The 15,321-nt window shown below is 45.7% G+C and overlaps 1 protein-coding gene across 1 annotated transcript; it reads right to left on the minus strand.

The window, feature by feature from the left end:
* Positions 1–888: 888 nt before the first annotated feature.
* On the minus strand, positions 889–14,475 carry LOC147700673 (uncharacterized). The gene is made up of 5 exons (XM_086929173.1): positions 14,356–14,475; positions 10,423–10,722; positions 5,957–6,355; positions 5,573–5,815; positions 889–947 (listed from the first exon to the last, which is right to left on the minus strand). Exons 1-5 carry the CDS (start codon positions 14,414–14,416, stop codon positions 889–891), a joined length of 1,062 nt encoding a protein of 353 aa, XP_086785299.1. The 5' UTR covers positions 14,417–14,475.
* Between the last annotated feature and the right edge of the window lie 846 nt (positions 14,476–15,321).

Genomic DNA, 15,321 nt, shown 5'->3' on the forward strand with positions numbered 1-15,321 from the left:
AGAAATCTCCTAGCCAGAGATATACACAATATACACAATACTTTGCAATAGGAACAGGTGAGTAGCACAAAATGCACAGTGGTCCCCAGAGGGTGACCATACCAGATTCTAAAATAGTGGAAAGTGAACCATGACTCGAGCCAAGCCAATACCTAGAGGACATAGAAATGCTGGGGAACCACCCACAGTGAGCATCTAGGAGTCCCACGGAGGTTGTGTGCAGTGTAGGAACACAACTGCGTTCTCCGTGCAATTCAATGTGTAAGTCGCGGTTGCAATTTTAAAGGGAGAAACATCATAGAGGACAAGATGTTGGAGAGTCACCCCACCTGTGGATACCCTAGGAACCAGGTTACCTGCACCAGGGAAGCCGGATGCATAGGTGTGAAGTGGCTTTGGAAACCGCCGCAGAACCCAACGGAGGACTTCAGAAGGATGCCGCTGCTGTAGAAGGTGAAAGTGTCCGGTGGAACCCACAGATGTATCCAAGATGTGAAGAACCTACAAGCAGAGGGGACAGACTCTATGCCACAGGGGAGAGAACAGGAGGCACAGAAGCCGAATGCCCACTGATGTCAAGTGTTGCAGGAGAGCTGACGGTGGCATTGGAACTGCAGCTGTGTGGACCAGGTGATGCTGTGGAAGGCCAGGAGCTGTACACGAGCTGTCCGACATCAGATGTCGAGAGTGGAGTGGTCTGTGTCTTGCGGGAACACCAACAAGCCTTGGCAACTGCAACCAACATGGAAGTTGTAGAAGGTGCAATGTCGGGACCAGCAAGGTCCAGGAGACTCACCAAAACAGGTGAGTCGGGCAGGCCGTAGCTCACAGTGCAAGTGATGTGGTGAGGATGAAGATCTTGGTCACTGGAGATGCTTGACGTTGGGGCTACTTGGAGCCCGGAGATCTTGGTGTAAGGAAGCCAACAAGCCTCTGCAACTGCAAGTCTGTATGGTGCAAAGGGGGAAACAGCCTTTACACTGCAACCATTACAACACATGATTTACCCTGCATTCTGTTGCAACAAAAATGTGTGAAGCAGTGGGTAGAAGTTGTTGGATTTAACTCCAACACCTTCCCTACTGATGCACACACTGGAGTTGGAATAGAAAATTAATCTATTCCAGCTTCCAGCGCTCCCCCAACTGCAAGTCGGGGTAAAGTTTGGCGTTGCAACGGCATGCAGGGTAATGGCATGCGTTGTAACGTCACATAACCTGCACAGGGGTTCAGTTCCTGAAGCTCCAACAAGGGATACTGGCCTCAAACATGGTGAGAGGACAGGGAAGGCCTAGAGGGATGTGAAGGACCACAGACTGTGTTGCAGAGCCTTTTGGAGTCCATAGGAGCCCAGGATCAGCAGACCAGTCAGTTTTGTTGCAGTGCCTGCAGATGTAATGTAATGTATGTGGTCTTGTATAGCGCACTGCTGCCCTGAGGCGTCGTGGCGCTGTCGACCGCTGGGGAACCCGTCCTGGCTATCCCTCTGAGATGGTCCCTACTGGGTATCTCCAAGGTGAAACCAGGCATCCCCGGCGAATGTGGGGGGCCGTTATAGAGATGAGGCATGCTAATGCCCAGAGTTGCCGAGTGTAATCCCTGGTTAGAGTAGGCACAGAGGCGAGAATTATCGAGTCCGCTGACCCTGGTCCACAACCCTGCCGCGTTGGGAATTGAACCCTGGTCCCGGGCCGTTCTCTGCTTCTGGGTCTACCACCTCTAACCAGTGAGCCACACCACTCCACAGATGCAGGTAAGTGACTCCTTCACTTCAAGGGAGATTCCTTGAGGTGTCTTTGAAGTCCACAGGCCACAAACAGGTTCCCTAATGACACATAGGCAATGATGTTGCAGCAGAAGAGCAGGGCGAAGATATCAGCAGCAGCAGGAATCTTCCCGGTTTAGCCTTGAACCCCAGAGCGAAGTCCAGCAAAGTTCAGAATGGCCAGATGGTCAAAGTTGAAGTGGTGTCTGGATTGTATCATTTCCCACAATGAATCTAGAGACCCACCCACATGTAAGCCCTAAAATATCCTAAGGAAAAGGTTGGGAGGATAAAGGGGTGCCTTCCTAAGGAGGGACTGGACAAGGGGGAAGATACACACATGTCCTTTGTCCAGTTTTGGGACAGAGCAGGAGCCAACAGCTCCCTGATCTGGTTTGAGCTGGACTATGCATGAAGCGCACCAAATGTGCCCTGCACGCACACTATGTGGTGCTGGTAAGCGCTCCACCCCTTCCCCAGTACACTAAACCCTGTCTGGGAGGTGGTCATACCTCCCTGTGACAGGATACCTATTTTTCTGCCTTCCCCTGCTCAAGCTTGGCTCAGCAGCAGGAGGGTAGAATCGTGTCTCTGGTCGGCAGCAGCCATGTTGTGCTGTCCGTGTCTAGAAGACTGGTACTGAGGGCCTAACAGAGGGCCTTTACAGTGCTTGGAATCATACAGCCCACACCGTATGATTCCAACATGTTTGATACCAAACACGACAGGGTTCGTTATAGCCAGTTTTCGAGATGGTCATCGCGTAATGACACGGTGCCCCTCTACATGTTATATGGCTGCCTCACTTACAACCAGAGAGAATGGACTTAGAAGGCTGTTGGGGTGTCCTGCTCATGCAGGGGCACCCTCATAATTGGAACCAAGCACCCTGCCTTCAGGATTGAAAAGGCCTGATGTAGAGATGACTTATAGGTTTTAAGTGCAGTGACATTAGATATAGGGAAACCTATATCTTTTGCAAGTAGTGCTAGCTTACACAGGGTGCAATGGCAGGCCTGTAGAGATAGTTTGAATTATCTCCCATGGGTGGTATAATACATGCTTCCGTCTATAGGGGACCTCTGGGATACCTATGCCCAGGGTACCTTAGTGCCGTATTTTAGTGACTGATAAGGAAACCCCAGTGTCCAATCTGAGATGTACCTAACTACTTACCATACCAATTTTGGGGAGAAAGCAGAGACTGGGATCCCGATTAGTAGGATCCCAGTCAGACTAGTCAAAAGCAGCACTACATGAAGCAAAAATTGGGGGTAACCATAGAAGCAGATGCTACTTTCCTACAGAATTGTGTTACCTTTACTTCACACAGGATGCTGGAAGGGCAACACAATACTAATCTCAGGTTTACCTTTTTTAGCCCTGTGTTGCTGCTAAATATGGACTAATGCGAGACATCACAAGTCGCTGTCTTGAGTTACTCTGCCCTCGGAAGGCGTTCTATGGGTGGGGCATGGGTATTCTCATGCATCCACCTATTTGTTGTGGGGTATTCGCACATTTGCCAAGACTGGTAAACATGGAAGTGTATCAAATGCTACACATTGTCAGAGAAGCCACAATGAGGAGATATATCTTTATTTCTCCTCCTTGTTTCCTCTTTTTATGTGTGCTGCATTCTGCAGAGCACTTACAAAGAGGAAAAAGCTTCAGAGCATTGTTTTTGTGAAGGAGGATGTCTCTTCCTGCGTAAAAACAAGCCTGCCTGCAGAGCAGGCACCCTTGCACCATGGTGCTTGCGTGGGTGCTAGGCAGCAGATAGTGTGTCAGTTCAGGCAGAGAACAGGAATGCGCCAAACATTGATAAATATGGCATATTTCTGCCCTCTCCCTTTTACTCAGTGCAGCTCAGCAAGTTGTCTTGCTGCATTGCGTTGCATGAAAGATTGCCAAACCTGGCCCCAAATGTATCATATTAAAGAAGTAGAACTGAGGCAGTGTATATCAACAATTGAGCTTCAGACTCAGCACAGAAGCATGGACTGCCAACTGTGATACCATCAGACGAGACAATTATGATGCATCATGACACCCCTGTCTCTGTAGCTCGCTGCATTGCATAATCGCAGGTTAACTTTTGCATAATCTGTTTCTATTTTTTAGAGCATAATGCAGCTGCTCAGATTGCGCTAATAGACCACTTGTGCACTGTAACCCATGAAAGTACTGCCTCCAAACCTGGCGGCCATCATGGAATGGTATTGTTGGCAGTGTATCATTTTTCCACCATTGCATGATAACCAAGACATTGGTTCTAAACGCCGTGGCTGTAATTGCCAACAAAAACAATGAAATACCACATACAATACCATCACAAGGCGCTCACCTGCTCCTTTGTTTAATTTGATCTGTTATTGCAGGCAAATATCCACAATGTTAATGAGGCTGAATGTTTTCTTTTTTGAACTTTTACTCATGTAAATTATCTTACAGAGTCTGTTGAGTTTATGTTTTATTGTGCTGTGCAAATAAATGAGTGCAAGAGAGCTTGTATGATAACTTATTGAGTCCCCGAAGCCATCAGTTGAGGAGTCACTTTTCTTTATAAGCCAGACTTATTGGCATTGCCAATGCTTGTTTTGTTTTGCTGTGAAGACCGGAGGCTCCAGACTTATGCCACAGTATTGCTATTGTGGGCTGTAATAAGCGCATTCTTTTGATTTTGCTTATATTCCGGTGAAAACATTCTACAATCAGGACCTTTCATTTTTTATTGTGAGATTCCCATATGTTTGGTAGATTAATCCATGACCACTTTCACAGAAATGAGTATCACAATCGCACTCGGCAGTTAATAGAAACATATCATTCTGCAGTAGAAGCGTATGTGCGTTGGAGTCATAAGACATGCTAACAAAGGCCAGTGTCCCTGATGTATACATGCTTTAGCTCATTAAAGCCTGAAAGTTTTTCTTTAACAGTGCTTGTTTCATCTGGAACTGCAAAGGAAGGTGGGTGTATGATCGGCCAGGGAGCTCGTGGGCACTTGCCCATCTGGGAGGGGTTTGGTTTTTGGAAAGAGGGCCGGGCGGCTCCAAAATGCCCCTGGGTTCCTTGCTTCCTGTTCTGAGTTGCCACGCGCTGCCTCTTCCTGGCTTTTCTAGATTGGCCACCTGCCATGTGAGAAGGGTAAATTAAAAATCCCAATCCTGTGAGGGTGTCCAGGCATTGTGCGCTGTGACGCATTGTGGTCATTTTGTCCTGCTAATGAAAAAAGCATTGGCAAAACTACCAACTCTACGTTTTGGAGCCAAGTGCTATTGGACTTGCCAATGCTTGTCTTTATCTTTTCTTCACTTGCTTTGTGTAAAAGCCCATGCAGTGAGGACGAAGCTTTAATGCTGTCAAATGTATTCTCAAAAAGAGGAATGCTGGCTGGGCTCTCTTTATCGCCCCAAAATCCTGTACCTTGCCAGACACAGACAACAACATAATATGATTCAAAATGACTGCACGTGGACTCTGGGCGTGGATTTCAATATGCAGTTTTATTCTATATCTACAGTATTTTTATGAGCATCTTGATTTACATTCTTTCCACAACTTCATCTATGGATGGAAGAGAACAATGCAATCACTCCTGTATCCCTGAGAACACCCAGGCTGTTCTACCTTTGCTCCTTCTCCACCTCTTGTCCTTTCACTTGAGAGTGATTAATACCTTCCCCCATCACTTTCCTTACTTATCTCCCTTCCCATGTCTGCTCTTATCGCCCTCTCCCTCCCCCTCCAATGCCCTCGTTTTGTTCTTTGACACCCTTTCTTACCCTTGCTTATTCCCTTTACCTTTTGCTGACCCCTTCCCATGTTCTCTACCCCCTCCTTTACCGCCCTGTCCCTTTCCTTCGCTCTTTCCCTTTGCACTCCTCTTTTCTCTTTCCTGCTGGTTCTCTCTTCCCTCGCTATTGTCTCCACCCGGTTCCTTTTCGCCTCTTCCTCTCCCTTGTCCCTTCTCTCCTTTGTTTCCCTTACCCTTTTCTTCACCCTTACCATTCCCATGTTCTGCACCATTTCCTCCTGCACCTCCTCCTTTACCTCCCTGTCCATTTCCTTCACCCCCTCCTTTACCTCCCTGTCCCTTTCCTTCGCTCTTTCCCTTTGCACTCCTCTTTTCTCTTTCCTTTTGGTTCTCTCTTCCCTTGCTATTTTCTCCACCTTGTTCCTTTTCACCTCTTCCTTTCCCTTGTCCCTTTTCACCCTCACTGCCCGTACCCCTCCCTTCACCTCTCTCTTCTCCATGTCCCTTCTCTCCCTTGTTGTCCTTACCTTTTCCTTCACCCTCCCCTGCACCCCTGCCTTTACCCTTTCCTTCACCCTTCCCTCCACCCCTGCCTTTACCCTCTCCTTTTCCTTCCCTTCCCCTCTTTCCCTCTTCGCTCCTTTTTTCTCGTTTTCCTTCTTTCCCTTGATCTCCCTCACTTTCTTCCTTTGATTCTGACTGTCCACTGTTGTCTTCATGTTCTTCACTGTGATGTCGTTTCTCTCTTCGCTTTTCTTCTGCACCTCTCTCTTGTTCTTTTTCAGATTCAGCAGCTCCATGGTTCTCTGTTCTCTCCTCCTTGGGTTCTTCTAGAAAGAAAAGAAGTTTTAAGGGAATGTCAGAGGAAAGTTGGCTTTATCATCCTGCCCAGGCTGCTGGCTGCAGACTTGTCACACCCAGAAGAGCCCTGCATTCCTGCCTCTGGATGGAGGAGCTACCTTTGAACACACACAAACCCACAGCATTCTGGGTAATCTCAAACCTGCTGTAGGCTGGGTCTCACCCTGAAAAAGAATCACTGCTGCCAAGGGCTGGAGTCAAAGCGCTTTCAGGGTGAGAGAGTAATGAGCAGGGGGCCCCTGATGGAGCCAGTTCTATTCTGCAGAGAGCCTTTCCATGATGACGTTGAATAATTCTTAAACATCTTGTTTTAATATTGTTTTCCTTTAATGTATGTTTAATGTGGCTAATGAGTGAGAGTTTGTTATGAACATTTTGCAGAGAAATATTATGCTTATGTTTCATGCAACATCCATTGAAAAAACAGCACATGATATGTGAGAACATACGTCACTATCCCTTAACATTAGATGTAAAATATTTGGAATTTGGACCAGCGTGCCTATGCAGTGCCAGTGACCTACCCACAGCGGGAATGAAAGAGATGGAATTGGTTCATGAATTCAAAGTTGTTCCAGTATGGAGCTCCAAAATACATTTGACCAAGGTTCCCCAAAATTCCTAAGATGCCCCTGATAATGAACCTGCTCACATTTGGTGACAAATGCAAAAACAACAGTTGATGGACAGAATGCAGACCAATGTCATACATTCACCCAAGTACTGGGCCCAAATCCATCGTTTTTTTGCTCACCACACCACTGGATTCAAGATAGCCTGGCTGATGAGGATTATGAATCCGAAACCGGTCCCAGGATGCTTGTTTCCGGTCCAGGGAAGACATGGTTTGGCAGTTCGGGGTGGACTGTTCCCAGGAGGCTCAGGGTCAGACTGATTTGCATATGGCCATGTCTGAACTGGGGTGGTGGAGTGAGCTAAAGAATGATGATGGATTAAACCCAGATCAGTTGACTGGGGGTGAGTGTTTGATTTGCTCAAACGCCCCGTTCATCATCCCCTTTGGTATCGCAAAATTGGTGGGCATGTGGGCGCAATGATTTTTCCCGCTGGGAAAAGTTGTTAACCATTGAGAAACAGAGAATTACAATAGAAATTCATTGACATATGTATTCACATATCTCCATACAGTGAACATAGCCAAGGGGCATTAGAACCATTGAAATGGAGTTGATGTATTGCATGTGTGCTATCATACATGGACACTTACTACATATTCAGGAAATATTCATGTATATGTATATGGGAACTTCTAGGGCCATATTTATTACCCGGTTTGCATTGCTCTTGCACCAGGAAACGTAGTTCAACAGCGAAATAAACCGTAAGTCAGATTTTTGAAGCCACGCGAAGCCACTTTACGTGGCTTTGAGTGGCTCAAAAAGTTAGGAGTAATGCAACTCAAATCACTGCTGCACTCAGTAGGCATTCTGCGGGCTTCACTAGGTGTTCTCATGCAGCTCCCATTCATTTTGATGCATTCCCAGATTTACAAGACCTCGTAAAACCTGATAATCAGCTAAAAGATACAGTTCCCCAGCAGAGGCGTAGCAAGGAGAAATATCCTTGTTACTGCCCCTTTTTATGTTTTCTTCATTCTGCAGCACACACAGAAAGAGGAGAAAGCCAATCAGGATTGTTTTTTGTGCAGGAGGGGGTCACTTCCTGCACAAATACAGTTCTGCTGGTAACACAGGCACCCCTCCACCATGGTGCAAGATTGCCTGCTTTGCCGCTAAGCATCACATTGTGCCTCACTGCATGGGAATGGACAGGAATGCACAGTGTGCCTTAAATGTGGCACATTCCTGCTCTTTCCCAGTGACGCAGCTCCGTGAAGTGACTTGCTGCACTGCCCTGCGTCACTATTTCATACATATGCCCCCTAGAGTTCTTTGTAGATTGCACTAACATCAGAAATGCAGTTAAAATGCAGGGTGCATTGATGAATTTACACTGAGCACACACAGTTGAACTCTGTGGTCTGTGGGACCCTCCTCAGCATGTTCAAACTATAAAAGAGATAAACTCTTAAACAGACACAAGTACCTAAGGCAGAAAGAATCAAATCTGGTGAGAAGCAGATGCAGTAAAAGAAGAGCTCTAAGAAGAGCAGCATTATATATAGAATTACAGATGGGTAACCGTGAATTACAGAGATGTTTTTACTCAAGGGTTTTTGAGTGAAGTGAATAAATAACTAGAGATAAGCTCAAGATGTCTTTGATGTCACTCAGAACCCTGAGGTGAAAACATCCCCCTAATGCACTTTTACCTATCTAGACATTCTGTCATGTTTGGTCCCTAAAAGTATCTGCCCCTGGCTTCAACTAGAGCCAAGGTCATTGGAGTAATGGGGAGCTATACATACTAAGGGATGTGTTCTGTATCCCTGTCCCAAAAGTAAAATAAATTCCCTACCTGCCAATCTTAACCAGCCCCCACATCTTCCCTGCCCTCTCCCCCTCCTGCAGCTGTGCTTCCTGCCTTCAGTCAAAGCTGACAAGCAGCTCTGCTCTGACCGGCTCTGAGAGAGCCCTGTCACCTGGCCTGGAAGCCCTTCATGAGGTAGCAACAATGGTAACCAGTTTTGTATCAACTGTTGCTACGTCATAGCAGTGGGTTATGACTTTTTGAAACTGGAATAAATGAGAGAGGCTCACTATGAGAGCAATGCGTAATATTGAGTATACATTGTATTGGGAAACATATGAAGCACCTGGACTCTGAGCACACATAGGCCTGTTCTGTGCAAACTCTGTATCACACAAGCACACTCCTGAGTGAATCTCAACTTGGTTTGAGTAGAGAATGTCTCACAGGACCTGTCACCCTGCGGACAATACACTGCTGGTGTTTTTCACTTATGTTGTTATGGGTTCTAAGAAAAGGGAACATCCAGAGTAGAAAAGACAACACCCAGACAAGGGGAATAAATTAAGAGGGAGAGTAAGCTGCAGTGGTCAACACTAGCCAATAGTACTATGGTTCTTTCACACATATCCTCTAGGTATCTGTAGCGAGGGAGCAGCTTTTACACACTTTTTCATGGTTCATGCAGAGAAGCAACATGTCCCCAGTGCAGAGAATAAGGCAACAATGCAGAAATACTTCCTGAGCAGGACGGCAGGGGAGAGTCTGCAGTCATGTTTTGGATTGCACGTGTCAAGGGTTCAATGTTACAACCTTATTTCGGGGGAAGTGGTATTTTATTTTGTCTTCATGTAGGCCAGTCCCATAGCTCATAGAAGTCTAAGTGCTTCCTGTGCCGAAAGATGAGACGGTCAGAGATGGCTTGACCAAAAACAGACAGGCTTCACCATAAGCTAGAACAACAGTCACCTTATAGAAAGTGCCCCGGGGCTTTGTGCGCCACGGGGAACTGGTTTAGAGAAGAGTATGAAAAGGTGTGTGTGGCCCCTACTGTAATACAGATAGCACCGGTGCACATGTAGCTCTACAGCTATCTCAAGAGGGTGTTTTCTCATTTGCATACAGGCGTGGCCCCATGCAAATTAGGGAATGTCATTACCTCTGCGCCCGACGTGTTTTGGACGCGAGCGCGAAGGCTGAGAAGGTGTCAGGAGGTGCGTTGAAAGCGCAGCAACCGATGGCAGACCTCTGGAAGGAGGGATGGGGGTCCTACGGACCCTCCAAACATCCCCTTTATCACTGTTTACTATTCACAAAGGGATACTTATAAGTCTAACTTTACTACTTTTCATATAGTGGTAACTTACCTTTGTGAATACCTAGAAGTATTAAAGTTAGCCTTTGGGTCTAAGCTTATCTTTGTGAATACTGAAAAGTAGTCAACTTACACAAAAGCGTAAGTTTATCTTTGTGAATCGGGCCGACTGATCTTTACGGGCACTCTAAGTGACAGCATGTGGGATGGGGCAACCTATTGTCTGGTGTACCCTTTTGACAACAGTGTAAGCTTTGTCTGTTGATAGAAGCCAGCGACAGGGCTCAAAAGACCTTGACAAGAGAGAGAAAAGACATAGTCAACCCTTACCAAACATCGGCCTGGTGCACTTCATGCCGATCTTGGTGCCGCAACACTTGTCGTCACCGTCGCAGTCCCAGTCCACTGAGCAGTTCTTCAGCTTGGAGAAGTCAGGTTTACGGCAGGGTTTCTTGGTCCTGGAGGGATTTGGCCCTTCTTCCTGCTGCAGATGATGATGTCGGGGATCTTCTTGCCCTGATGCTTCCTTGGGTGACTTACTCTTAAACTTCTCAAACATTTCGCCATGTTTCTGGATGTAGTCACCAAAACACATCCCGGGCTTACCAACAACCTCATGCTGGGAGTCGCCTAAAACAATACAATGCAGATAACACGGGCTTAAAAACAGACCCAAGTTCATCTAAAAAGTCTTCAAAATGCAGCTCCCCGCATCCAGGGGAACATCTATCCTAACTTCACTGGAAATGTACTATTGACAACTGACAGTCAACCACAATATACGCTGATTGATGATCCCATTGACCATCTTTATTGATTTCCAATCACCATGTCAAAATCAGATCTGAGTGTTCATGTATCAAAGTTAACACCCATAATCGATATTGTGCTTAACAAAGATCACTGAAAGTTTAAGGGGGGGCGGAGCCAAGACTTGAACTGATGGCCACTGACTCAAAGCCTTACATACCTGACGTCCCTTCTTCAGTCTTAGTGTGACTCATGTGTAAATCTGTGCAGAGTGACATGTAACACAAGAGGCCAGGGACAGCCTCCAGCAGGATGTAGAGTTACCTCCTAAAGAGCACAACATGTAAGAGAGAAGGGAGAAAGATCACAAAGCACAAAGGGAGAAGAAACAGTGAACCTGAGCAGAGGTGAGAAAAGGTAGTGGGGCTGATTTCTGCCATCTTTGAGAAGTTTCTTCTGAGTCTCCAACTTTAAAAACTTCATGACGAGATATTTTCAAACACATTTTTTGCGAATATTAAATAAACGTGCTTAGTTGTAACACTAAACCAAGTTTTATTAAACAATTTCACTGCAAACATATATGTGATGAAATAATATTCCTAAAAAGATTTGTGTGTGGGAAATGTCCAGAGGTGAGATTAACAAAGCTATGATTTCCTCACTTTGGCACAAATCTGGCAGTAAAGTTTTGCATTACAAACTTTCTTGAGACTAAGTAGAATTTGCTGGTCAAATATCCTACACTCTGGAGAATTTCCAGGTGAGCACCTGAAGTGCCCTCTGCGTAGTTTACATCTCATTTGTGTTCACCCAGTTTTTTCAGCTTTCAGCAGAGCTGATTTGAATACTTTCTACCAGGAGCAAACTCTGCTGTCATGGCTTGAATGATGCAGTTGACTTGTGGCAGCAGATGACAGAGCAGAATAACTGCGACGAAGAGACCCTATGGATACGATGACCCCAGGATGAATGTATGATGTTACTACGCCAGCCATTACCCTGCAGTAGGTTACAACGCAGACTTTACATTGTCCGCGTTGTTACCACGCACAGCTTTACATCGCAAGTCGTTTCTACGTCTTGCGCTAGATGGCGCGCTGGACTTAGGAATAGTATAAATTACTATTCGTTCTCCAGTTAGCGCAACAGCAGGGAATGTGTTGGATTTAAAATCCAAGACATTCAATAGGGTTGCGCACCATATAGCGCAAGTTGTTGAAATGACTTGAGATGTGATGCCATGCATGGTAACAACGCGGATGATGTAACGTTTGCTTTGTAACCTACCCGCGTGGTATTGCCAGCGTTGTAAACGCTGTTTTCCCCCTAGGATACCTCTGAATATTTTCACCAACAGTTTGTCAATCAAGACCGAGGGGCAGGTTTACTAAGATTTTACGCCATGTTTGCATCACAAAAGTGATGCAAATCAGTGCAAAATCCTTGTCACCCAATTTACTTTCCAGTGCTAAACTTGTTTTGCTCTGGAAATAGCGTTAAAGTAATGCAAAGCAGCACAGAGCGCTTCTTTGCAATACTTAGCGCTAAGGAGGCGTACCATGGATGATTCATGGGCGTTGCCATGCAACCATCCAAGATTTCAGATGCTAAAGCATATTTACTCAAAGAAATTAGACAGGGTCCTGCATCAGAAAATAACGTACACATCAACCAGGCACTATGATGGAAAAATACTTTTTTTCTCCTTTATTCTCCGACTTTCCATGTGTGCTGCACTGCACAGCATACATACAAAGTGGGAGCGTTTTCAAAATTAGTCTATGCATGGTATTTTGTAGTTGAATCAGTGCTTAATTTGTAAAAAAAAGAAGTGCAGGTGCTGACAATTTTGCCAAGGAGGCCACAGCTCACTTCTTCCTCTGGTGAGCCCCACTTTCAACACTCTCACTGCCTCGGTCTCTATCTTCTAACCTTGATCTGTTGTCTATCCCCTACGTCTTTGCTCTAAGAGTCTTTCTTCTCACCTCTCTAATTGTTTTCTATCATCTTTGTCACACCTGGTGTGTTACCTTATTTCCTGCTTTTCTGATTTGCTGTCTATTCATTCTACCCCTGCCCTTTTTTCCTCTTCAGTTTTATCCATGCTCTGCTCTCTCTCCCCTCAATCTTGGCTCTTTACGATCACTCTTCTAGCAGTGATTAGCCGTGTCTCCGTTTTATCATTTGTCTGCTTTTTTCCCTCTGTCCTGTCGTCTACATCCTTTCATTCTATCTTATCTCTTCTTAATGCTCTCTTCTTCACATCATGGCTGCTTTCTCTTTGTATCTGATTTGCTCTCCTTTTCTTCTACTTAGCTCCGTCTTATCTCTCTCCTCTCCTGTTGTTTCTTTCTCCTCTTTACTCCTACTCTCATCTATAACACTGCTGCTGCCTGTGACCCCTGTCGTCAGCCTGTACATGTCCCTGCTATTTTGACCTCTGTGTTTTCCTGTTGTCTGTCGTAAAGAAGAGGAAGATGACATGTGTTTTACTTTCTTACCTACACCAAGTGCAAAAACAAAATGTACACCGAATGAAAATTCTTTTTTTGCATATATTAATCAGTGCAGTATAACTGGGTTATTTGCAGAACAGGTAGCTGTTCGAGCACAGCAGGTGATGCCACTACTAGTGCTGCCTGTAATCAGTAGGTCCAGGGAAGGCGACGGCATCCACTGCTCAGCTTGCTCTGACCCTGCCTGATACAGCACAGGCACGCCATTCAAGGAAGAGAGGTACTATTGCAAACACATCAGGACTTTTAGTTTGGGAAATTACTGTTGGTAAATTAACTATTTCTAGTTCTGTCTCATGCTCTCTACACTCCTCTGTCTTTAGTGCTTGTACTCTCTTAATCACTTTGGAATTTGTGTTTCATTAATCGTATCTGTTTGCTCTAAAGAACATTTCTATACGAATGGAGCCGTGTAACCATGCCCCAGCTAGCGCTGTCTGTGGCACCTTGGCCTGTCTAAACCATTCAATGTGGGAGGCTTCTTAGTAAGGAGAACCTTATTCCATATATATCAAGTGCTGAGACAAGATGAGTTGGCTAGCAGTCACCTTATTCACTTGCTAGCAGTAGGAGCCATCCATATTCTGTGGCTTGAGTGTCTATTCCTGACTATGAATAAATTGAGATTGTCAATTCCTTCTATACTGCTTTGGTGACCCAGAAAACAAACCGGCCTCTTTAAGTGCCTCATTAGGGATAGTGCAGGACTAAGGGGTGGTAACACTGGGTGAATCAATAAATCTGGGACTCAATAATACTGGGAGGCGTCTAGTGCCCTAGGGATCCTTAGCTGCAGCAGTGATCGCCACATGCCAACTTGCATCCCTGCTTCCTTATGTGGGCAAAGTATTAAAGTATGACCATGCAGTGTTATTGCACCCTAAAATACCACTGCCCTCTTTTCGATTCCTGATAGGGCCGCTAACAGAAGTTAATGACAACATTAGAATTATGTAGACACTCATGATTAGGGCTTATGTGTGTAAGGACTTACCTGCCGGTATGACATTGGCCGCTGTGAGAGCGAGGAGAGCGGAGAAAAGGAGGGTCCTCATGGCGGTTCAGCACTTGGCGCAGTCTCAGTATCCGCACTTAGGAATGAGGGGAGAAGAGCTCTTACCACTGAGGTGAGGACCAGAGCAGCCCCCATTTATAGGACCTCAGAGGCAAAGTCAAGATAGCAGAACTGAACAAGCTCCGCCCATCGATTAAGGGATTATTCCCCCTCAGCAGGCACCAGCAGAGGACTCTGAGCAGCTGATTGTCCACTCCATGTGTGCATAACCTTTACTGTGTCACAGAGGGCTGTGCAGGGTGGGACGCTGTGTGTCCAGGAGTTGCTGAGAATATCCGATAATTAGTTTACTTACTGATTGATTTCCAGTATAAGCCCAGTTATCTGCACGTTTGATATCTCTCCTTACAATAGAGAATGTGCAGTAGTTCTTGGAAGTAGACATGACCTTTGCGAAAACCTTCAAACATATCAAATCACAGTACAATTACTGGGACCATCACACGATAATATGATGTCAAACTTTACTTTCTAGAAACCTTTGAAAAGCAGATGAAAATGAATACTTGATATCTATATCTTGAAAAACTCTTCAGCTTAGAAAATAATCATTGGTAGAACGTTATTAACTCCTGCCTAGATTAACTGCTCTTCACAATGCCATCGTCCAGACGTTTAAACATGTGGTTCAATCCAGTGGATGGTGAAAGGAACAATTCCACCAGTGAGAGTTAAGAGGAGTGAGAAGGCACAGAGAAGAGGGGGGCAGAAGGGACTTCTTCTGCCACAAATGCAGACTCAGCTGTGCAAATCTGACTCCCCTGAGCAACTTCCGGGTTACTCCTGCTTCACCACATCTGACTCTGAAGGTGGTCCTGCCCAGGAGTGCGGTCTCTTTACTGCTGCAGTCTGACTGCCGGAGGAAAATGTGGTGCACAGACGGGC

This window comes from Lissotriton vulgaris, chromosome 7 (assembly GCF_964263255.1).
Source record: "Lissotriton vulgaris chromosome 7, aLisVul1.2, whole genome shotgun sequence".
NCBI classification, from domain to species: domain Eukaryota; kingdom Metazoa; phylum Chordata; class Amphibia; order Caudata; family Salamandridae; genus Lissotriton; species Lissotriton vulgaris.